The sequence below is a fragment of the Mustela lutreola genome, chromosome 15 (assembly GCF_030435805.1).
Source record: "Mustela lutreola isolate mMusLut2 chromosome 15, mMusLut2.pri, whole genome shotgun sequence".
Classification (NCBI taxonomy): Eukaryota; Metazoa; Chordata; class Mammalia; order Carnivora; family Mustelidae; genus Mustela; species Mustela lutreola.
The window spans coordinates 929,679-951,027 of NC_081304.1; the positions used below are offsets into that span (position 1 = coordinate 929,679).

General features: G+C 65.8%; 3 protein-coding genes across 8 annotated transcripts; 2 read left to right on the plus strand and 1 right to left on the minus strand.

Moving 5' to 3' along the window:
• The first annotated feature begins 2,810 nt into the window (after positions 1-2,810).
• On the plus strand, positions 2,811-8,840 carry DUS1L (dihydrouridine synthase 1 like). 3 transcript variants are annotated; one of them, XM_059147897.1, is made up of 14 exons: positions 2,811-3,251; positions 3,868-4,114; positions 4,602-4,710; positions 5,141-5,191; positions 5,486-5,598; positions 6,079-6,161; positions 6,312-6,415; positions 6,593-6,737; positions 6,852-6,948; positions 7,039-7,127; positions 7,508-7,653; positions 7,931-7,968; positions 8,246-8,321; positions 8,432-8,840. In XM_059147897.1, exons 2-14 carry the CDS (start codon positions 3,878-3,880, stop codon positions 8,569-8,571), a joined length of 1,428 nt encoding a protein of 475 aa, XP_059003880.1. In that variant the 5' UTR covers positions 2,811-3,251; positions 3,868-3,877; the 3' UTR covers positions 8,572-8,840. The 3 variants fall into 3 exon arrangements, with proteins under 3 accessions (XP_059003880.1, XP_059003883.1, XP_059003882.1); XM_059147900.1 differs by lacking the exon at positions 2,811-3,251 and adding an exon at positions 3,320-3,430; XM_059147899.1 differs by lacking the exon at positions 2,811-3,251 and adding an exon at positions 3,463-3,587.
• A 221-nt stretch (positions 8,841-9,061) lies between these two features.
• On the minus strand, positions 9,062-14,416 carry GPS1 (G protein pathway suppressor 1). 2 transcript variants are annotated; one of them, XM_059147896.1, is made up of 14 exons: positions 14,331-14,416; positions 13,350-13,442; positions 12,580-12,761; positions 11,905-12,069; positions 11,684-11,819; positions 11,502-11,579; positions 11,275-11,332; positions 10,794-10,879; positions 10,478-10,572; positions 10,205-10,310; positions 10,041-10,121; positions 9,817-9,954; positions 9,596-9,730; positions 9,062-9,507 (listed from the first exon to the last, which is right to left on the minus strand). In XM_059147896.1, exons 1-14 carry the CDS (start codon positions 14,361-14,363, stop codon positions 9,433-9,435), a joined length of 1,461 nt encoding a protein of 486 aa, XP_059003879.1. In that variant the 5' UTR covers positions 14,364-14,416; the 3' UTR covers positions 9,062-9,432. The 2 variants fall into 2 exon arrangements, with proteins under 2 accessions (XP_059003879.1, XP_059003878.1); XM_059147895.1 differs by having other exon boundaries at positions 11,275-11,335.
• Positions 14,417-14,469: 53 nt separating this feature from the next.
• On the plus strand, positions 14,470-18,438 carry RFNG (RFNG O-fucosylpeptide 3-beta-N-acetylglucosaminyltransferase). Of its 3 annotated transcripts, none has more exons than XM_059147901.1 (8): positions 14,470-14,803; positions 15,296-15,389; positions 15,892-15,994; positions 16,132-16,285; positions 16,495-16,583; positions 16,696-16,861; positions 17,335-17,417; positions 17,504-18,438. In XM_059147901.1, exons 1-8 carry the CDS (start codon positions 14,516-14,518, stop codon positions 17,583-17,585), a joined length of 1,059 nt encoding a protein of 352 aa, XP_059003884.1. In that variant the 5' UTR covers positions 14,470-14,515; the 3' UTR covers positions 17,586-18,438. The 3 variants fall into 3 exon arrangements, with proteins under 3 accessions (XP_059003884.1, XP_059003885.1, XP_059003886.1); XM_059147902.1 differs by having other exon boundaries at positions 14,471-14,803; positions 15,326-15,389; XM_059147903.1 differs by having other exon boundaries at positions 14,473-14,803; positions 15,341-15,389.
• The last annotated feature ends 2,911 nt before the right edge of the window (positions 18,439-21,349 follow it).

The window sequence follows — 21,349 nt, forward strand, 5'->3', positions numbered from 1 at the left end:
CAGACCCTCCGGAAACCTGCTAGATGGAGGCGGTGAGTTGGGACGACCCCAGCAGAGACGGGGTCTGAGCCCGTCACTCAAGTACCGACAAGGGACACGAACAGCAGACGCTGCCGTCAGCAAGTCAGCGCCAGTCGCCCCTCAGAGAAGGCAGAGCTGGGGCAGCACGACGGAAGATGGGCGCGGCCCTGCTGAGCCAGGTGAAGGCAGCGGGTGCGGAGATGTGCCTCACTCGGGGCCGCAAAACTCAGGGCTGATGTGTCCATTCTCCCCAGAATGAGCATTACGGGTTTGTTTGTTTTAAGATTTTAACTTGAAGCAATCTCTGTACCCAACATGGGGCTTGGGCTCAAGACCCAGAGACCAGAAGTCCCATGAGCTGCGCCGGAGCCTCCCGGGCACCCCTGGGCCGCACACATCGTACAGCCTCGATCGAAATCCCGGCAGCCTGTGTGGATGGACACGCGGACCCGAAAGTCAGTTCCCCTGGGATGCGATGGAGAGCGTCAGGGTGGAGAAGCTGCGGTGCCTGATTCCAAGACTGTCCAAGCTTTATTACAAAGGTGCAATAATCTGTGTTTACTGACATCAGGACACAGAAGTAGATCCATGGAGGAGCACCTGGGTGGCTCAGTGGGTTAAGCCTCTGCCTTCAGCTCAGGTCATGGTCTCAGGGTCCTGGGATCCAGCCCAATGCGGGGCTCCCTTCTCAGTGCTTCCCCCCACCCCCCGCCTGCCTCTCTGCCTACTTGGGATCTTTCTCTGTCAAATAAATAAATAAAATCTTTTAAAAAGATAAAAAGCAAATGAAATAAATAAATAATAAAACTATAAAACTTTACAAAGTAAATATAGGATAAAATGTTTGTGAACTCAAGTTAGACAAATGTTTCTTTTTTCTTTTTCTTTTTTTAAAGACCTACTTATTTATTTGACAGAGAGAGAGAGAGACAGTGAGAGAGGGAACACAAGCAGGGGGAGTGGGAGAGGGAGAAGCAGGCTTCCTGCTGAGCTCAAGGCAGACGCTTAACAACTGAGCCATCCAGGCACCCCTAGGCAAAGGTTTCTTAACTAGGATACCAAAAACATGATTGATAAAAGAATAAATTGTTACATTTATCAAAGTTTGACTATTTTTGCTCTTTGTCTTTTTTTTTAAGTAGGTGCCACACCCAGCAGGGAGCCCAACACAGGGCTTGAACTCATGACCCTGAGATCAAGACCTGAGCCAAGATCAAGAGTCCAATGCTCGGGGCGCCTTGGTAGCTCAGTGGGTTAAAGCCTCTGCCTTCGGCTCAGGTCGTGATCTCGGGGTCCTGGGATCGAGCCCCACATCGGGCTCCCTGCTCAGCGGGGAGCCTGCTTCCTCCTCTCTCTGCCTGCCTCTCTGCCTACTTGTGATCTCTGTCTGTCAAATAAGTAAATAAAGTCTTTTAAAAAATAAATAAAATCTTAAAAAATAAAAGAATATTAAGTATTGGAGGGTATGGACCAGCTAGGACATCCCCGTGTCACTAGCGGAAACGTGAAATGGTGCCGGCACTGGAAAACAATTTGGCAGTTTCTGAAAAAGTGACACGTTCAGCTACCATTTGAGGTGACCATGCCACTCCAAGCATCTATCCAAGAGAAGCAGAGTCTGGGTCCACACAAAGACTTGTCCACAAGCCCAAAGCCTAAAGCCGCACACACGGAGTCCTCCGTCACAGGTGACGGGTCGGGTGGATGGTGGCTTGTCTGGACCGAAACACTGCCCAGCAGCGAGTGAGGCCCGCGGATGCCCAGGACGGCGTGGCGTGGACGGGCTCAAGACGCTGCCGCTGAGTGCAGACCCCAGACCAGGAGAGTCCACGCAGCATGAGTCCATTTTTGCAAAATGCTGGAATGGCGAGGCAATCTCTAGGGACAGTAAACAGATCAGAGCTTTCTAGGGACGGGGGCTGGGGGGCAGGAGGCAACACGAGCGGGTCATAAATATTTGTATCTTGTTTTTTTAAGTTCCATTTCTTCATTTGACGGAGAGAGAGAAATCACAAGGAGGCAGAGAGGTGGGGAGCGGGGCTGGGGATGTTGTAGGTCGCTTTTGTTTTCCGGGAGTTTCTACCTAGACAGTGACAGCAAAAGGAGGCATTTTCTTTCTTCTGTTCCTGTCTGGACACCTTTTATGCCTCTTTCTTGCCTTTGGTGCTGGGAGAACCCCAGGACTATTTCGAGTAAAGAGAGGCAGTAGCCTCCTTACCTTGCCCCCGATCGGAGGGAAAGGCCCCAGACTCTTACCAATGTGGTTGCTGCTAGCTGCATGATTTTTGTAAACAATTTTTTTAAAGATTTTATTTATGTATTTATTTGAGAGAGCACACAAGCAGGGGGGAAGGGTAGAGGGAGTAGACCAGGGAGCCCTACACAGGACTTGATCCCAGGATCCCGAGATCATGACCTGAGCCGAAGGCAGACACTTCACCCACTGAGCCACCCAGGTGCCCCCTAACTAAATAATCTTTAAAGAATGTTTCCAATCGACGATGGGGCATTTTTAGATGACAGGCTGTAGAAACTCTGGGTTCTGAACCCCCTGCCCCCACCCAACTTAGTGTCGCTCTTGGTGCTGGTGTTGCTTTACGTAGCACCGCAGCGGGCCCCCCGCAGCTCCCGCCGCGACCACCCCCGACTCCCGGCTGCGCCTGCGCCTGCGCCTGCGCCAGCCCCCGCGGCGGGGAGCGCCCTGCGCGTGCGCGCTGCGTTTCAGGCGGGTTCGCCGCGCGCGCACCCCGGCCGGGCCCCGGAAGTGCAGGGGTGGGACCCCGCGGACGGCAGCACTTCCGGCCTGGGGGGGCCCCCGGAGGCCTTTGAGCACCCGGCCGAGGCGGGGGACTTGCGGCCCTTTCGGGAGGCAGAAGCGGGAGCCCGGAGTGGAAAGCGGGCGCCGGGCGAGCCGGGCCTCGGGTCTCCCCTCCCCGCCCAACCGCGCTGCGGCGGGGCCCGGCCGACCTCCGGCCTCTGACCTCCGGCCTCTGACCTCCGACCTCGCGGGGCGGGGCTCCTCCGCGACCGGGCGCGGTTTCCCGGGGACGCGTTTCCCGCCGCACCGCGGGCCGCCCGGACCGCCCTGGAGGAGGCACCTTCCGGCGGCCCCGGCGCGGAGCCCTGGGCCGGGCGGCGGCCCCGGCGTGGCGGCCTGCGGGCAGCGAGGGAGCCCCCGCCGCGGCCTGGCTCCCAGAGGCCCGCGGGCGGTCCGGGAGGGGCCCGGGCAGGTGCGTGTCCCGCGGGTCCGGCCGGGCGCCCGCGCGAGGCGGCAGCGACGGTGACAGCGCCTCGGCGCCCCGCGCGCCCGTGCGACCTCCCCGTGCGACCCCGGCCGGGCAGTGCCGCCCCCCCCAGGGGCGCGCTCGGTCGGTGCCAGGCCGGTGACTGCTTCGGGACGCGGAGCTCGGTGCGCGGGGTCGCCGCCGCCGGGGATCCGCTGGGGGAGGCCGGGGGCCGCGGCTGCTCCGGCGGCCTGTGGGCAAGGGCGGCTGCCGCGCGGGCGTCCGGCCGGCACCGGTGCGACGGGCCGGCGAGCGCGCCCCGGCGTTCGCTGTGCGGAGCAGGTGGGCAGGGCCGCCTCCCTGACCGAGGGGTCCGGGGGAGGGGGCCGAGGACAGCGCGTTCCCTGGCTCTTTGGCGCACTGGCGAGCGGGTGGGGACGCGGTGCCCCGAGGCCACGGCCTTGGGTCTGCAGCAGGGGGGACCCTGATGTCTGTGCCTGCGACCGTCAGGCTGCCCTGGAGCGGCCTCGAGGAGGGTTGTGCGTCCTCCGGGCTCCATCCGATGCCTTCAGGCTGCCCTGCCGCTCCGCCCCTGGCCGACCCTTGGTCTCCCCCTTTTCAGTGTGGAGGCGATGCCAAAGCTGCAGGGCTTCGAGTTCTGGAGCCGCACCCTGGGGGGCGCCCGCCACGTGGTGGCGCCCATGGTGGACCAGAGTGAGCTGGCCTGGAGGCTGCTGAGCCGCCGGCACGGGGCCCAGCTCTGCTACACCCCCATGCTGCACGCCCAGGTCTTCGTCCGCGACGCCAACTATCGGAAGGAGAACCTGTACTGCGAGGTGTGCCCCGAGGACCGGCCTCTCATTGTGCAGGTGGGCAGGGGCCTGGCCGGGAGTGCCAGGTGCCGCATCTTTCCAGAACCAACTTCGGGGGGCGGGGGAGGGGGCGGGCATGCTCTGGCGAAGCTCCGGGCTTCCCGGGGCTCCTGGGGCTGGGCTTGCAGAGATGAACCCCTTCCCGGGGCTCCGGCTCAGTCTGGGTGAGGGGACGCCGTGAGTGCAGTGCGAGACTGGCAGCCCCTCCCCCTCACCTGCCCGTGTGCCACGTGTGTGCTCGTTACCGGACGCTGGGGAGGAACGCTCTGCTCTCCTGAAGTCCGGGAGGCCAGCATTGTGTCAGTTGGAACGGACGTGCGTCTGTGACGTCCCCTCCTCGTGGTGTGGGCCCGTGTCGTCACGTGAACGTTAGCACAGGATGCCATCCTACAGGCGGCCCCGGGGATCCTGAATGTCCTGTGGGGCCGGGGAGCTGCAGTCCCAGGGTTTGTGTCGGGCTCACGTCACCACCTGTGTCTCCCAGTTCTGTGCCAATGACCCGGAGGTGTTTGTCCAGGCGGCTCTCCTGGCTCAGGATTACTGTGACGCCATCGACCTGAATTTGGGCTGCCCGCAGATGATAGCCAAAAGAGGTGGGTTCAGCCGCAGGTCGCTGTGCGGAGCACTGCCTTGTGGGGAGAGGGCAAGGCTCTAAACCACAGCGGGCCCCCTACAGACCAGGGTGTGGACACGACCAGGGGAGGGCCTTCTCTCCGCTCCTGGTGGCGTCCCTGTCCTGTCTTTGTTCCTCCCTCGAGTGACAGGGTTCTGCCGGCCTGAGGCTCGTCGCCCCCTTTAGTGCCTGGGGAGGATGAACGTCCCCCGGCCCTGCCGCTGTATGCCCAGCGTAGTTCAGGCGTTGGGACCGCTCCCCGGCCTGGGGCACAGACACTGTTCTTCGCTGAGTCTGAGGGGTTGCTGGTTGGCCAGACGTGGTGGGCGTCCCACTCCAAGCCCTTGAGCTCCAGCAGCCGGCACACAGCCCCCAGGCGTGATGTGGCAGGACCGTCTGCTCTTTTGCAGGTCACTACGGTGCCTTCCTGCAGGAGGAGTGGGACCTGCTCCGGAGAATGAGTGAGTTGGCTGCGCGCTGGGGCCGGGGGCGGGGATCAGGCTGGGTCGTGGTTGGTAAAGGAGCCCCAAGGTCGTGGCCGGTGGGTCCTGGCCACTGCACACTTGCGGCTGCAGGAGGGGCTGGGAAACCACTGCCCCGCACCAGCCACTCCCCTTCAAGCCCGACCGCAAACCGGACAGCGGGAGCTGGGGGCAGGGGTCCCGGCCCAGCCCTGCAGTGTCTTGGCAGACCGCCCCGCGGCCGGCCCGAGGCGAACAGCACGCACGTCAGAAGCCGGCTCTCCTTTTCCCCAGTTCTCCTGGCCCACGAGAAACTCGCTGTGCCCGTCACGTGCAAAATCCGAGTCTTCCCGGAGATCGACAAGACCGTGAAGTATGCCCAGATGCTGGAGAAGGCTGGCTGCCAGGTGAGGGGCTGAGGGCTCGCAGGTCCACGCCCTACTCCCCTGCCTCGTGTCCCCTGCACCCTGAACCAGGCAGGGAGGGGTCCTTGCCCCCAGGAGCTCCCTTGAGGCACCGACTCGCCAGGGAGGGCCAGAATCGTGGTGACCCCGAGGCAAGGCCTGGTGAGGGTGGGGGAGCTGCGTGTTCCCGAGGAGGAGGCCGGTCCTGGGAGGGGCCAGGCCTCAGCTGCCCTCCCTTACCTGACCCCAGCCTTAAAGTCAGGTTGGTGCCCCCCCAACACCTTTGGACCTGGCGTGCTGCCACTTCATGAGGAGCGGCCCTCGAACAAGGTGCCGCCTCGCTTCTGCACGCCGGCTGGATCCGTGGGACATGAGCCACAGGCAGCAGCCCCCAATTGCAGCCCAGGGTACTGGGCATGTGAGGCCCAAGGGTTGGTTTGGGGTCTGCGGTCACAGCACAGTAGAGCCAGGCCTGTGTTCTAGCTGCTGACCGTGCATGGGCGCACCAAGGAGCAGAAGGGGCCCTTGTCGGGCACTGCCTCCTGGGAGCACATCAAGGCCGTGCGGTGAGTGTGCGAGGAGGGGGCCGCGCTGCCCGAGCTGGCAGGGAGCCGTGCGGTGGGGTCGGAGGGAGTGTGGGGGCTGGAGCTCTGTGCCTGCTATGGGGCACAAGGAGACACGGTTCTCCGCTGAGCGTCTGCCCCTGCTCCCGACAGGAAGGCAGTGGCCATCCCTGTATTTGCCAACGGGAACATCCAGTGTCTACGGGACGTGGAGCGCTGCATCCGGGACACAGGAGTCCAGGGGGTCATGAGTGCAGGTGAGGCAGGGCCGTGGCTGATGGGCCATGGAGGGGCTGGGCCCCATTCGGGTTGCCCGGGGCCTGTGCTGGCCTCACTCCCAGGCCTCGGCTGCCCGTGGCCTGAATGGTGGGGGCCGCCCCTCCGGGGACGTGAGCGCCTGCCGCCTTGAGCCCTCCTTCCCCGATTCTCCCCAGAGGGCAACCTGCACAACCCCGCCCTGTTTGAGGGCCGCAGCCCTGCCGTGTGGGAGCTGGCCGAGGAGTACCTGGACATCGTGCGGCAGCACCCCTGCCCCCTGTCCTGCGTCCGCGCACACCTCTTCAAGCTGTGGCACCACACGTGAGTTGCTCAGCTCTCTGGAAGCGTGTCGGGAGAGCTCGCTCCCAAGTCGGGTCTGTGTGCCGGGCAGGGGCTCGACCTGGGGGCGGCTCAGGGACAGAGCCTTTGTCTCAGGCTGCAGGTGCATCAGCAGCTCCGGGAGGAGCTCGCCAAGGTGAAGACCCTGGAGGCTGCCGCGGCCGTGAGCCGGGAGCTGAAGCTGCGGTGTCAGGCAGGTGGTGGGGCCGGCTGGGGGCGGGGTGGCCGGGTGGGCGGCGGGGCGGCCAGGCTCCGTGACCTGGGTTGCTCTGGGCTTCTGCAGGAGGATATATCCAGGCAGAAAGAGGGAGAGAAGCCCTCTGGCGGCTTGCCTTTCTTCCACTGGATCTGCCAGCCCTACCTGCGGCCAGGGTGAGCTTCCCACCAGCCCACGGGCCGGGGTACACACGGAGGAGAGGGCACCCCCCTCCCTGCACCAGGGCCTGGCGGGCCTTCTGCAGCCCTGGTGGAGGGTGCTGGCGGCTCGGCTCGCTCTTGGGATGCTAGCTGTCCCCTAAGGTGATTCTCTTAAGCGGTCCCAGTGGATTTGTCCTGGGGGCAAGTGGCAGGCACCCCTGAGCTTCCCCTGGGTCCCTGCGGCCGTGGCTGGGCTGTCATCTGGGGCCACTCAGACCCAGCCACGGCCCCGGGAGCCCAGGAGCCGAGCTGTGGGGCGCTGTACACGTCCTGGGCCCCGGCTGGTGAGTCACCCCTCCACGGGGCCGGCTCTGCCCGCTGCCCTGCCCTCCCAGGCCCAGGGAAGGGAGCGAGGAGAATGGGGGTGCGCGTGGCAAGCGGGCCCTGGAGGAGGAGGAGGGCGGCACCGACGTCCTGTCCAAGAACAAGCAGAAGAAGCAGCTGAGGAACCCCCACAAGACCTTCGACCCCTCGCTGAAGCGTAAGCTGTTCTCCGTGTGGGGCCCCAGGGGCTGCTCCCCTGAGCGGGGGGAGCGCAGTGGTAAGGGCCTGCTGGGAGTCAGGCTGCCACGGTGAGTGACCGCGGCCTGGCCTGCCCCCTGCTCCCCTGGCTGCTGCTTGGAGGTGGGGATGGGCTTTGGGGCCACCCTCTGGAGAAGGTTCTAGTGGCAGGCACCTAGTACACGGTGGGGACACGTGTGCTGCGTCCTCGGGCCGGCTCCCGGCTTCACCAACACCTGCTTCTGTTCTTTTCTCAGCAAAATACGCTAAGTGTGATCAGTGTGGAAACCCTAAGGTGAGTCTGGCCGGGCTGCCCAGGCCGGAGCTCAGCATTAGGGGGCGGCGGGCGGGGCGGTCCCTGCTGACACTGCCCAGGACCTGTCGTGCGGACGTGGGGGGCAGCCCCAGGGAGGATGGCTGTTTGCCTGCCTCACGACAGCCGCTTGCGGTGTGGAAGGCAGGCCCTGGGCCGGGCTGCAGCCCACCGGTGCTCCTGGCCGACCCTGGGCTTTGGGGGGCTGGCTCAGGTGGAGGGGCCACAGCTGCAGGCTCACCGGCTTCCCCACGTCCAGGGCAACAGGTGTGTGTTCAACCTGTGCCGGGGCTGCTGCAAGAAGCGAGCGTTCAGAGAGGCTGCGGACTGCCCAGGTAAGGGCGCCTCTGCCGCCCGCACCCGCGCCCCCCCGCAGTCCCAGCCCCCAGCGGGCAGTGGGACCCTCAGCCTCCTGAGCCCCACCACCCTCCTCCTCTGCCGCCAGGTCACGGATTGCTTTTTAAAACCAAACTGGAGAAGTCTCTGGCCTGGAAGGGGGCCCCGTCCAGGCTGCAGGAGCCCCAGCCAGCAGGACCCGGGGAGCCAGGCGGCCTTCCTGAGGTGGTGGGCAGCGCCCTGGCCTGAGGAGCAGCCAGAGCCGGACACAGCGCCTCCCCAGGCCCAGGGACTGCCGCTGTGACCTCTACGCATCCCGCTTAAGGAAATGCCTTTACTCAGGGAGCCTCCCGCTACTCTGCGCGGAAGGAAGAGCTGGTCTCCCCTCGGCCGACGCCAGGAGCCCAGAAATGCTGCACCAGGGAGCAGGCGCCCAGGCTGGACCTGCCCCCTCCCTGCAACGTGTGTGTTCAGAAGTGAACAATAAACGTGCATCTCTGAAACGATGCAGAGAACCAGACGGCGTGAGCAGACCCCAGGCCTGCGAGACCTGGACGCGAGGCTGGGAGGGTGGAGCCGCTGCCTTGGGAAACCCCTAAAGGAGGGGGCGTGGGCTGGTCTCAGGCCCCTCCCCGCCGCTCGGCCTGTGTAATGGGGTGGGGAGCCCTGACCCCAAAGCCTGACCTCATGGATATGGGCCTCGGAAGCCCTTTTAGCGGAAAGGAATGGCACCAGGGAATGTTCTCAGGCTGCCCTTTAATGGACTGACGTTGAACTTGCCTGCACCCTCGGTGACACAACAAGGGGGTGCTGCTGGGGGTGGGGGTGACACGGGGAAGTCACACGGGTGAGCCCTACCGGTCTCTCCTTCCGGGAACGGCCTTGAGCAGCAGCAGCCCGCCTCGCCAGGGCACAGCCAGGGCACAGCAGGGGGCGAGGGAACACGAGAAGCCGGGCCTGGATGCCCCTGCGGGGGGCCCTGCATAGCAGGGGCCACAGGGGTACACAGGCCCCTCCACAAGTAGCGGGTGAGCCGTGGGAGCCTGTGTGTCGAGGCCGTGGATGGGGGCAGGCAGGGCACGAGCCGATCCTGGAGGCCAGTGGGCGCCCTCACATGTTGGTGCTCATTCGGGACTGGCTGTTGGCCGGCGTCAGCTCCCCCTGGCTCCCTTCTCGGGGAGGGGACTGGGGTGGAGACGGGGCTGCTCAGCCCAGGGGACGTGTGTGTGCCCACCCTGCTGCGCGTCCGCACGGGGGCTGCCCCTGCCCTCACCTTGACGTGAATCTGATTGCGCAGCACGGCCGCCCGCAGGATCATGGCTTTGGCGCGTCTCTGGAACTCCTTCCCCATCAGCAGGGACTTCTCGAAGGTCGTGCTGCGCTGGTCCACGTCCCGGGCGTACAGAATCTGCGGCAGAGGGGTGGGGTTCAGCAGTGCTCCCCACAGCCCAGGGGCCCTCCCTGCACCCACGGCCTTGGCCCCGGGCCGGCCACCTTGCTGTGGGAGTCGATGCGGGCGTTGATGAGCCCCTCGAGGATGAGCTGCGTCAGCTCGTCCTCCAGCGCCGCCACAGTGGTGTTGAAGGCCGTGGCCATCTTGTGCATGTCCGCCGACACGTAGGGGCTGAAGTACTGCGGGGCCGAGGCCGAGTCAGCCACTGGGGACTCCCGAGCCCGCCCGCAGCACCCCGCCTCAGCTTCCGCACCCCCGCGTCTACCTGGATGAGGGCGCGGTTGCGGATCTGGGTGTACAGCGTCCTGACGTGGGGGGCCAGGTACATGTCCAAGAGCAGGTTGTCCTGGTGAGGGGACCCGCTCAGGCACCGCTGCTCCCCGGCCCCAGCCCCCCAGCCCCCCGCCCCCCAGCTGGCCGGTCCCTCACCTTCATCTCATCCAGCATCTTCAGGCACGAGGCGTACTTGGACTCGTAGAATTTGAAGATGATGTCGCGAACCTGTGGCTCCAGCTCCAGGAACAGCTTGAAGGAGCTGCAGACGCATGGCCCTCAGAGCCGGCCCGCACCTGCCCTGACGGGCACCTGCGCCAACGGCCGAGGGCCCGAGCCCCCCCAAAGGCCTGCCCGGCACGAGTCCTCACACTTCCGGAAGGGAGCAGGCCCGGGGGGCGCAGGGCCGGCACCCCACCCCCTACCCACCTGCTGGAGATGACGTTGCGCTGCAGTTCCTGCCGGTCAAACGTGGCCAAGGCACACAGGCCACCGTAGACGGCCACGTTGCTGGGAGAAAGCAGCTAAGGGCAAGAAGAGTTGGGACAGACACCCGGGGTCACTGACCGTCAAGACAGAGTCCAAGGAGACAAGAGACACGAGGCTGGGTCACCGCTGCCCCACGCACCACCCACCACCCACCTGAACGGGGCGTCCCCACAATAAAGAGCGTAACCCATGAGTCCTCCCCCTGCTTCCGGAGTCCCAGCAAGAGCGCGGCCCCACTTGGCCTCCGGTCCCTCACCTCAGGGAAATCGCAGTGATCGAACGAGGCCAGCAGGAAGCACTTGGCGGCCTGCTTGTACTTGCGCGCGGCCAGCTCGGCCAGGCCTGCGGGGCAGGGGGGCGGGGGGAGGGCAGAATGAAGCCCGGCGCCCTTGCCTCCCCCACCCCAGCCGCGCTTCCCAGGGTCAAGGACGGGGACTCTGGTCAAACTTGGCCACACCCGTGAGCCTGGCCCGGAGAAGCCGTGAGCAGCAGAGGTGAGGACTCCTACGAAGGAGCCCCAGGCCCACCCGCTAGCCACACCTCCGTCCCTAACCACTGGCCGCGCACTGGCCTCCCCGCCCAGGACTGTGGCCTGGCGGACACCCCTGGGGCGGCTCGGACGTTTCCTCTGCTGCGATGAGGCCCCCCGCCCTGGCAGTGAGAACTGACATCGGGCCCGCACACGCCACCCCAGCGCTGGTCTCCTCGGTGGCGTTTTCCCGGCCCAAAGCCCTCACCGGCAGCACACTTGAGCTTGGTGAGGATCGCCTGGGTCTGGCTGTCCCGCTCCCCACGCTGCTGCAGGGGAAAGTGGGACACGTCAGCCACCAGCCTCCACACCCTGGTCCTTCCCTGGGCCCTGCCCCAGCTTGAGGGGCAAGAGCAGTCTGGGGAGGGCCCTGCCCACCGGGGCGCAGCGGTCGGGGGACCGGGTCCGAGGACAGAGTGGGGACGCCGCCGTTACCTCGGCAATCTCCGGGGTGGACTCGGCCTTGCTCACGTAGCTCAGCACGTGAGACCAGTTCTGCAGATAGACGCTGACCTGGCGGGCAGGTGGGGTGGGCTTAGCTGGGGCGCCCCCTCCTGGCTCAGGGGCGGCACTGCCCCGCAGCCCTTCCGGCCGCCCACCCCCCAGGCAGGGCCCACCTTGATGACGTTGAGGCACATGTTGATGACGTGCTTGGCGCTGGTGCAGTAATCCCGGGCCCGGGAGTAACACTTGAGGGCGTTGCTCAGGTCCCCACAGTCCAGATAGTGGTCACCCAGGTCGTCGTGGCCGCGCCTGTAGGGCCAGATGTGAGCGGACCTGGCCCAGGGCCACAGGGGCCTTGCCGGCCGCCAGCCTTCCGGCCTCCCGAGAGCAGCACCTGATGCTCTCCTTGATGGAGTTGCCCTTGTAGTTCTTGAGGTCCGTGTCCAGCTTCTCCAGCTTCAGCAGAGCCTTCTTCCGAGTGGCCTCCACCCAGGCCGTGTCAAGGGGTGGCGGCTCCACGCCACTCTCAGGGATGGTGTCCGGCGCGTTCTGCAGCTCCCTGAGGGAGTGCTCAGGCGTCAGGGCCCGAGGCGCAGGCAGAGGGGTGTCCCCGGGGGCCCCTGCCCAGCCCCTGCCGAGGGAGCGCCCAGGCAGCACAGGAACACGGGCCCACAGCCTGGAGCGCATGCCCGCCGGGAGAAGGCGCGTGCGTGCAGCCACGCGCAGAGGAGAGCAAGGTGTCCTCTCCAGGAGACCCGCTTCCCGCCAGGACGTCTACGCGCCCTGCGCACGCAGAGAAAGGCCAGGGCGGCGCAGAGAGCCCCACGACAGGGCGACTGAGAACCTGGCCTGTTTTGCCATTCATCGCCCTGCCTGGCTTCAACAAAGAAGGCCATGTCCCCACACGGAGGCAGGGACGCTATTAAGTGCCCACACGGGGACGGTGTCAGGAGTCGGGAGCACAGGAAGGCCCTGCCCAGGCCGGACCCAAGGGGACACACCACGCCCAGTCCCTGTAGTCTGCTCCCACCAAGGGCCCTGTCTCCTCTGGCCAAGCCCCGGGTGTCACCTGGTGGCCTCCGAGAGCTTGCGGTGAATCTCTTCATACATGTCCACATTGAAGGTCCTCTGCACAAAGGACAGGGCCATCTTCAGGGCTTCTGCCCGCAGTGGGGGACAGTGGTCGGCAATGAACTGCAGCCGCTCGATGCGCATCAGCCCGCTGTAGCTGGCCGCGTACTGCTCCAGATCCTGAAGTCGGGGAGGCGGGAGTGGACGGAGGCTGTGCAAGGTGGGACCCCAGATCCCAAGTCCTGGCGGGTGAGCCAGGAGCAGGACCCAGACACTGACCCTTCTGCGGTATCCGAGAAGCCCTACACCCATGGCAAGAACGACGAGGTGTTCGGGCGCCAGCCAGACGGCTCTCCGGTGCCGGCAAAGCCACCTGGCGTGAGCCAGGGCGGGGGCCTCCAGGGTAGAGCCCTGCCTGGGGCACTGAGGGGGCAAATGGCCAGAGCCAGATGGGCCTGACTCGTGACTGCCAGTCCCCAGGCAGAGCGGTCAGGAAGCCGTGCTGCAGGCTGGGCACCAAGAAAGACCTGTCCTGGGTCTGAGGAGAGCTGCGCGTGGGCTCTTGCCCCATGAAGAGAAGTGGGGCACACGGTCTCCAGCTGGGCTACCGCCCCCCAAGACCAGTGGGCAACCGAACAGCCTAGAGGTTTCTGGGTCAGAGAAAAGCATGGCTTGGGTGGGGGGCCCCCCTGCCTACCGCCCCCGCCCCAGGACTGACACCCCACGCCCTCTGCTGCCTGCCTTAGGACCGCGGGCAGGGTTCCTTACCAGAGTAGGGTTCTCCACCACGTAGTTGACATCGGACGCATTCTGCGGGTCTTCCTGGGGGTCCACATCGATCTGCATGGGCTCCACGGCCCCCTGCAACACAAGCGGGCATTTGGCACTCGAACCGGACTGACCAGGAAGGGCAAGAAACCCTCACTGTCCCCCGGACTGACCAGGAAGGGCAAGAAACCCTCACTGTCCCCTGAGTCGGGCTCTGCCCGCGGTGCCACGTCCCCAGCAGGCTCCTGTCCTGGGGATCCTGTCTGCGCGATCCTGTCCGGGACCCAGTCCGGAGGCGCTGGCCGTCCCTGACCGTTCCCCAGCCCGTGTCCGGCGCCGCCCCCCGCAAGCCCCGCAGCCGCAGAGCGAGAGCCCTGGCGCCCGATCCACCGCGGGTCTCCGGGGCCGCGGGCAGGCAGCGGCGCGGGGGGGAGGGGGTGCCCCTGCGGTCCCTTCACGGCCGCAGCCACCGTCCTGACGCTGCTTCTCCGAGCCTCGAGCAGCGCCCGGCAGCGGGGGCGGCGGGCCCGGGCGGCGGCGGAACAGTGTCCTGGGGCCGGTGGGCGCGCCCCCCCGCGCTCGCTCGCCCCTGGGCCCCCCGTCCTGGACGGTACCTCGGGAAGCAGCGTACGGGCCGACAGGCTGCGCTCGGGCCGGAGTCCCCGGCCGAGCCCGGCAGGACGAGGGCTGACCTGCCGCTGGGAGGGGCGCGGTAGAGCGGCCCCTGGCGAGGAGGCCTGCCCCGCATCCTGTCCTGGCTCCGCACCCCCGGCCCTGACACAGCCGCCCGCGGCCGGACGGACAGAGCGTTAGCGCCGGCCGGGCTGCCGGGCCCACGGCGGGGCCCCTGCGCGAGGCCGCGGGGCGGCGGGGAGGGGAGGCCGCGCGGGGGCCCGGCCCCGGCCCGGCGGCGACGGGGGTGGGGGGGCGGGAGCAGCGGTGCGGGAGGGCGCGTTGGGGTCGCCGGCCGCGGCGCGTTACCTGCAGGTTAAACACCTGAACCGGCAGCGGCATCTTCACCGACCCCGCCGCGGCGCGCCGTCCACTTCCGGGGCAGCGCCGTCCACTTCCGGGGCAGCGCATCCGGGTCGCGGCGGGCGGGGCGGCTCTTAAAGGGGCCGCTGCGCGGCCTGAGCCCGGGCGGTGCCCGCGGGTCCCGCGGCCGCATGAGCCGCGCGCGGGGGGCGCTGTGCCGGGCCTGCCTCGCGCTGGCCGCGGCCCTGGCCGCGCTACTGCTGCTGCCCCTGCCACTGCCCCGCGTACCGGCGCCGGCCCCCGCCCCTGCCAGGGCTCCCAGTCCGAGCCCCGGCCGGCGGGGGTCCCCAGCCCGACCCGCCTCCGTCCCCCGCCTGCGGCCGGACGACGTCTTCATCGCTGTCAAGACCACCCAGAAGAACCACGGGCCACGCCTGGGGCTGCTGCTGAGCACCTGGATCTCCCGGGCCCGCCAGCAGGTGGGCCTCGCCCCGGGATCCCCGATCGCGGCACCCCATCCCCCGATCCCACAGCTCGGATCCCGACCCCGGACGGCAACCGTCCGCGCCCCCTACACCCCTGTCCCCGCAAGGGCTGCCCCGGAGACCCCATCCCCGGGACCCCCTGCCCACTGCTGTGTCCCCAGAGTGATGGCCAGACCCTCACTCTGAGTCTGTGGGGACCCAAGCGCGGCCGCCCTCCCACTGGGGTGGGTTCTCTCGGCTGACACTGGACCAAGACCCCACAGACGTCCTGTGAGAGCAGGCCAGGCCCCAACCGCAGCAGGAGACACTGGGGACAGCAGCAGGCCATCGCTGGGGAAAACCCCCACCCCACTCCCCCCCACCCACAACCCCACTCCCCCACCCCTCCGCCCCGTCCCAACCCCAGCGTCCAGGCCCGTCCTGGGCACCCTCTTATCCTGAAGCTCCATCTCCGAAGCCCAGGCTCACCCAGGGGCATCTCTGCAGCTCCATTCGGGTCCCCCTGGGGCCTCACAGGTTGTCTCTCCCCAGACCTTCATCTTCACGGACGGGGATGACCCTGAACTGCAACTCCGGGCAGGTGAGCGCACTCCCCAGCCTGTGCGCACCAGGTCCCCTCATGGATCCTTTGGTGCGGTGACACCCGTCTCCCTGCTGTGTACAGAGGTCTGGGGCGGGGTGGGGGGCGTCGCTTGCCCAGGGTCACACAGCTGGTGGAGAGCAGGACCTGCATCCAGGTCCCCTACACACACGGGCCGGGCTCTGCCTCCCGCAGCCCTGGCAGGCCTCCCAGGGCCTCGGGCCAGAGCCATAGTCCCCAAACGGTCCCAAAGATGCTCCAGCAGAGGCCACTGTTTCCTGGCAGTCCTCGACCTGGGGCGGCTTTGCGCTCACAGTGGTGCAGATGGTTGTTACCGGTCTGGGCCCTGTGGGTCAGCAGCCGGCCAGGGCTGCGCGGTTGGACCCGGCCTGGGGGCTTCGAGCAGGGTGAGGTGGCCATGCCCACTGGGCAGCCCCGTTTTGCCCTGATCACCATGCGGTGGGCTGGCCCTCACGCCTCCCCCGTTTCCCGCGCCCGGCAGGCAGCCACGTCATCAACACCAACTGCTCGGCCGTGCACACCCGTCAGGCCCTGTGCTGCAAGATGGCCGTGGAATACGACAAGTTCATCGAGTCCGGACGCAAGTATGTGGTGGCCTTGCTCCAGTGCCCCCCAGGAGAGCCCAGGGCTGAGGCCGGGCCCACCCATGCTCGGGAGCCAGCAGGGGGAGGCCCCCAGCGGCACCAGCCCCTCACGCCAGAGCACCTCTCGCTGCTCCCAGGTGGTTCTGCCACGTGGACGACGACAACTACGTGAACCCCAGAGGCCTGCTGCGGCTGCTCTCCACCTTCTCGCCCAGCCAGGACGTCTACCTGGGCCGGCCCAGCCTGGACCACCCCATCGAGGCCGCCGAGAGGGTCCCGGGAGGGGGCACCGTGAGTGCTGGGCCGGGAGCACGTTTGAGAGCGCGGGGACCCCGCTGGGGAAGGGCGGCAGCGTGGCGAGTCTGGCCCATGCTGGGGTGGGGGCCCTTCAGGAGGTGCTGTGGGAGGAGCTGGGCCCGTTGTGTCCGGGGGGGCCCCCCACCCTCTGTGCGGAGAGCAGCTGCGGATACCGCCCGGCCCAGCGTTTCTCTCCTCCTCAGGTGACCACCGTCAAGTTCTGGTTCGCCACGGGCGGAGCCGGCTTCTGCCTGAGCAGAGGCCTCGCTCTGAAGATGAGCCCCTGGGCCAGGTGAGGGCGGTGCGTGGGGGGTGTGGGGGGCCGGCCGCCCGGGCTGGGAGGCGGGCATGGTGGCACTGAGGACGGAGGAGGCCCTGACCTGCTGGCCCGGGCCCCCCACCAGCCTGGGCAGCTTCATCAGCACCGCCGAGCGGGCGCGGCTGCCGGATGACTGCACCGTGGGCTACATCGTGGAGGGGCTGCTGGGCGCGCGCCTGCTGCCGAGCGCGCTCTTCCACTCGCACCTGGAGGACCTGCGGAGGCTGCCGCCCGACGCCGTGCTGCGGCAGGTATAGCCCAGCTCCCGGGCCTCAGCCCCCGGCTGCCCCCCGAGGTGCCTGGCCCTTGCCCGGGATCTCAGGCCCGTCACCAGGGCTCAGGGAAGCGTTCCCAGCCCTGCAGCGAACTTACTGCACACCGTGTGTTTGGCCTGCTGGGATCCCGGGGCCTGGGTACAGGGGCTCCTTTGTGAGGGGCCTTCCTGGATGCCCCAGATGGAGGGGGACGGTCCTGCCCTGGGTGGGGAGCGTGGGGGATGGGCCCGGACTTGGCCTGGGTGGGCCCTCCACCTACCCTGGCAGGTCGGGGGGAGGTCGTGCCCTGGGGGCCCTGGGATGGGGGGCAGTCCTGCCCTGGAGGGCCCCGGGGAGCCAGAGGCACAGCAGCCTCTCCTGGTTTGACTCCGGAGACCAGAGGAGGGTGTGGGGGAAGAGCTGATCCTGGGAGCGACTTTGTCTCTTCTCCCCTCCCTGCCCCCGCTCAGGTCACCTTGAGCTACGGGGGTCCAGAGAACCCACATAACGTGGTGAACGTCGGGGGCTTCAGCCTGCAGCAGGACCCCACACGGTAGATGGGCGGTGAGGAGGGCCTCTGGCGCTTCCCCCCACAACACCTACATCCCAGGAGGCCTGACCTCCGCGTTTCCTTCCCAGGTTCAAGTCTGTCCACTGCCTTCTCTACCCAGACACGGATTGGTGTCCAATGCACAAGCAGAGTGACCTCATTGCTCGGTGACCCTGGACTCCCAACCCAGGGAGCAGGACCGTTGCTGACCCTTTCCGCTCTCGGCTCTCTTAGCTGGCCACAGCCATGTCCAGGGAGATGGGGTGCTGCAGGCTTCCCCCAGAGCGCCCCCCCAGAGCCCCTGGTGGGCCAGGTGACCGAGCTCTCTGGGTGAGTGGCCTGCCCCCGCACCAGGGGTCCAGGCTGTGCGTGTGCCAGCTGCCGCAGAGAGCGGGAGGTGTAATGTGGGTCCTCCCAGCGCAGCCCCCGAGGTGTGCTCCCGCAGGAAAGGGTCTGCTCTGGGACCTAGCGGCTTGGGAGGAGGCTGGCTTCTGCTCCCAGGGCCCCACCCTGCCCTCCTCACCCTGCTGGAGAGGGGGTTCCGGGCAGACTAGGCTCACTGAGTGGGTTCCAGGCCCAGGGTCGTGCGTGGGCTCCGTCAGCAGGCCATCCGTGGGCACGGAGGCTGCACCAGCAGGCCTGGAGCGGGGACCCGGCTGGTCTCTGAAGGCGCTGCAGTAAGGCCTCCGGCCAGCGAGCTCAAAACCCGGCTTAATTCTGCCCCGGGCATCGCCACCTGGAGGCCGCCTCACCGGGTCTCTTCAGCCAAGGCCTTCATATCTCTCCACTCCGACCCACCACTCCATGCTTTTCTTCCCTGACCTCGCCCCCTGCCTCAAGTCCAGAAAGCAGCAGGGCCCTTCTGTTCTGGGCTCCCCCTGCAGGGCGGTGCCCCCCACCCCTGCAGCGGACCCGCCTTAACTGTGCCTTTCCGTGGAAGAGAGAGCGGAATGAGAGAACTCGGCACTTTCGCCCTGGCTCCTGGCTGCGCAGTTGCTGGAAGTGAATAAAGGGGTGATTGTTATTCTCTGGCTGATTGGCTTAATGGACCGGCCCGGCACCTGGCAGCTGAGCTGACAGGCCTCCAGCTGCTGGCCCAGGAAGGGTCTCTCCAGGCAACTCTACGCCCCCCAGAGCCCTGCTTGCCAAGCCTTAACTGCCCGTGGGGTCCCAAGCGCACAGCGGGGCCTGGACCCACCGCAAACCTGGCCCCAGAGGCTAGTCTTCCGTCTCGCCTGCTTCCTCAGCACACTGCGGGACAACTAGTGTGTGTGCGGGGGGGTGCGGGGCTGTACGTGAGTGTGGCTGTGCGTGTGTGCAGGGCCGTGCATGAGCATGCATGTGCAGGGCCGTGCGTGAGTGTGCGTGTGCGGGCCGTGCGTGAACGTGCATACGTGTGTGTGTGCAGGGCCGCAGGTGAGGGAGCCGTAAAGGTGCCGATGCACGTGCGTAGGGCAGGCAGGGAGCACCCAGACAGCAGCCTGGAGTCCTCGGACTGGTGTCTACGTATGGTTCGATGGTGCTCCGCCAGGAGGAAGACACGTCCGGAGGTCACTGAGAGTCCAGCGTTACGGGTTCCAGGCCCCAGGGCTGCTGACAGTCCTGGGAGGAGCCCCAGACTGAGCACCGTCGGGCCCGAAGGAGGAGCACTGGGGTCCAGGCAAACGCAGGGAGTGGCGAATTTCAACAAGTCTGAAACCTTGCATTCTCGGTGCTGCACGACTGTCACGGCAACCAGGGAGGGATCCGCGGGGGAAACTGGCACCGGATCTCAGCCCTGGGTCAGCACCTCGCGGTGTGGTCCGCAGGCCGCGGTGTGTGGGTGTGCGTGAGGCTCCGCCCGCGGCAGGTGGGGGCTCCCGCCCCTTCCTCAGCCGCGCCGTGCCCGCGGGGGATGTGTCTGCCGTGGAGAATCGCGCCCCCTCCACCTCCGCTCTGTCTACACCGCTCAGATGCCATCAGACGCCATCAAGTCTGAGCTGGTCACTCTGCTCTCCAAACCGTCCTCCAGGCTTGGATTTGCCATGGACTCGTGAGCCAAGCCCGAGCCGTTTCTCCCACTCTGGCTGGGGTCTGAGTTCACGTCCACTCACTCGGGCCTTGAGGCTTTTCTCGTTAGTGGCCCCAGCACTGCCCATTTGTGTTGCTGGACTCGGGTTATGAAATTTTCCAACAGGCAGTTTCCCATTTTGCTTCAAACATCTGTCCCCAGGTGCGACCGCTCGGGGTTCCCGGGGAGAGGATCCCGCGACCCCAGCCGCACACCACGGCAGACAGGCGGACCGGGCAAGCTTGGGGCTGCGGGGGCCGTCAGGGTGGAGGGTGAGACAGGCACCAGGAGGCGGCCCAAGCCTCAGAGTGGGAACAGAGCCTGAGGACGGGTAGACATGGGCTCCAGAAATCCAGGGGGTAGGAGATGCCAGCTGGGGTCCTGGGAGAGGGGTGCCCTTAGTCCCCGAAGCAGCAAGTTCGCAAGGGACCCCCGTCACTCGGGAGGGAGCTTGCGGCAGGTCACCCAGCATTGTCCTTCCTCGGAACACCCCCTAACACCCCCGGACATAGAGCATGCCGTCCCCCAAGACTGGGACACTAGCCCAAGCTCCCAGACCGCAGGCCGCTCAGGCCCTCTGCCTCCCCGTGTCCTGTGCGCACAGAGCATAGACCCAGCACAGCATTGGATTGGCCCAGTCGGCCCACTAGCTAGCTGGAGCGCTAGGCTGGGCCCCCTCAGAGACGCAGACCCCCTCGCTGGGTCAGGAGGAACAGTCGTCCCCAGACCCCCAGCGGCCTCCAAGGTGGGGGGGTACTGGCCGGCTTCCAAAGCGGCGAGCGGCGTGGTCTGCCAGACCCGCTGGTGCCTTCATTTTTCAGGGAGGACAAAAAGCCTGGAAAGAAACACCAAAATGTTTAGTTGTCTCTGAAAAATGCAAAAACCGGTAAAATGGATTTTTTTCTTTCTCCTTTATGGCATTTTACGCATAACAAAGTATGTCATACAATGGACGTGCAGTAGCCAAAGCATCAGAAAAAGTTAAAATTTTGTAAATTAAGTTTAAAAATTCAATCGTGCATCCCTGGACATCCATCTAACAGTTTTTTTGAACGAGTGTTTAATAAACGTCAGGACACCCCGTGTCCCTGCAGGCCAGGCCCCAGGCCAGCCCTGGAGGGACAGTGGGTCACAGAGCAGGCCAGCTGCTGGGGGCTGGGGGCCGGTGAATGGGGGCAGCTGCTGATGGGTGTGGGCTTTCTTGGGGCCACGAAAATCCCTTGATCCCCACTGAAAGGCTGTGTGTTTGCAGACTGGCCTGCTTGATCACATTTTGTTTGTAATCTCAAGATCAGTTCTTCCTGTCCTCATCCGACAGTGGAAGACCTGAGCATCCCCAGCGGAGGTCGCGGTCGGACTAGGCAAGGCCCTGCTTCCTTCGTCCGAGGCCGGAGGATATGGCGGGTGGGGGAGGGTGTGCACGGAGGGCAGAGGGCTCCCGCTCTGCGGCCAGAGGCACAGGGCCGAGTCCCCACTCCCAAGCAGTTCACACGACGCTGCTGAACCTTGTTTTCTCTTTTGTCAAACAGAATCTCCTGGAAGGAACTGTGTTTCCATTGCTAGGGTTATTATCTCCGTGAATCCTGTGCGTGCCGGAAGGCCACACGCATCCCTCCAGAGCAAGGGCTCGGTACTAGCTAACTCCGTGTTTGTGGCCACGTCATCCCACCGTGAGTAACAGGATTAGCCCGATTCTGGGATTCGATAGTAGTTGTGGTTACACAACTCTCTGAACGTAAGAAAAACACCGAACTGTACACCTTAACACCGGCCACTTTTTGATACAAACAATGTCTCCATAAAGACATCGTTTCGGAAGTGAGCCAAGATGAGATTCAGAGCGGGAGTGGCCCATATTTATTGCATAATTTCAATGTATTAACCA

What these genes read in the sequence shown, in the direction of transcription:
- RFNG (XM_059147901.1), top strand. Translation starts at nt 14,516, where the DNA reads ATGAGCCGCGCGCGGGGGGCGCTGTGCCGGGCCTGCCTCGCGCTGGCC. An exon ending in TGAACTGCAACTCCGGGCAG is followed by an intron (nt 15,390 to 15,891) that starts GTGAGCGCACTC and finishes CGCGCCCGGCAG; the next exon opens with GCAGCCACGTCATCAACACC. An exon ending in CTGCAGCAGGACCCCACACG is followed by an intron (nt 17,418 to 17,503) that starts GTAGATGGGCGG and finishes TTTCCTTCCCAG; the next exon opens with GTTCAAGTCTGTCCACTGCC.
- GPS1 (XM_059147895.1), bottom strand. Translation starts at nt 14,363, where the DNA reads ATGCCGCTGCCGGTTCAGGTGTTTAACCTGCAG. An exon ending in AAGCTCTCGGAGGCCACCAG is followed by an intron (nt 12,070 to 12,579) that starts GTGACACCCGGG and finishes GCACTCCCTCAG; the next exon opens with GGAGCTGCAGAACGCGCCGG. An exon ending in TGTGCCTCAACGTCATCAAG is followed by an intron (nt 11,580 to 11,683) that starts GTGGGCCCTGCC and finishes CCTGCCCGCCAG; the next exon opens with GTCAGCGTCTATCTGCAGAA.
- DUS1L (XM_059147897.1), top strand. Translation starts at nt 3,878, where the DNA reads ATGCCAAAGCTGCAGGGCTTCGAGTTCTGGAGCCGCACCCTGGGGGGC. An exon ending in GCAGATGATAGCCAAAAGAG is followed by an intron (nt 4,711 to 5,140) that starts GTGGGTTCAGCC and finishes GCTCTTTTGCAG; the next exon opens with GTCACTACGGTGCCTTCCTG. An exon ending in TGGAGAAGGCTGGCTGCCAG is followed by an intron (nt 5,599 to 6,078) that starts GTGAGGGGCTGA and finishes CCTGTGTTCTAG; the next exon opens with CTGCTGACCGTGCATGGGCG.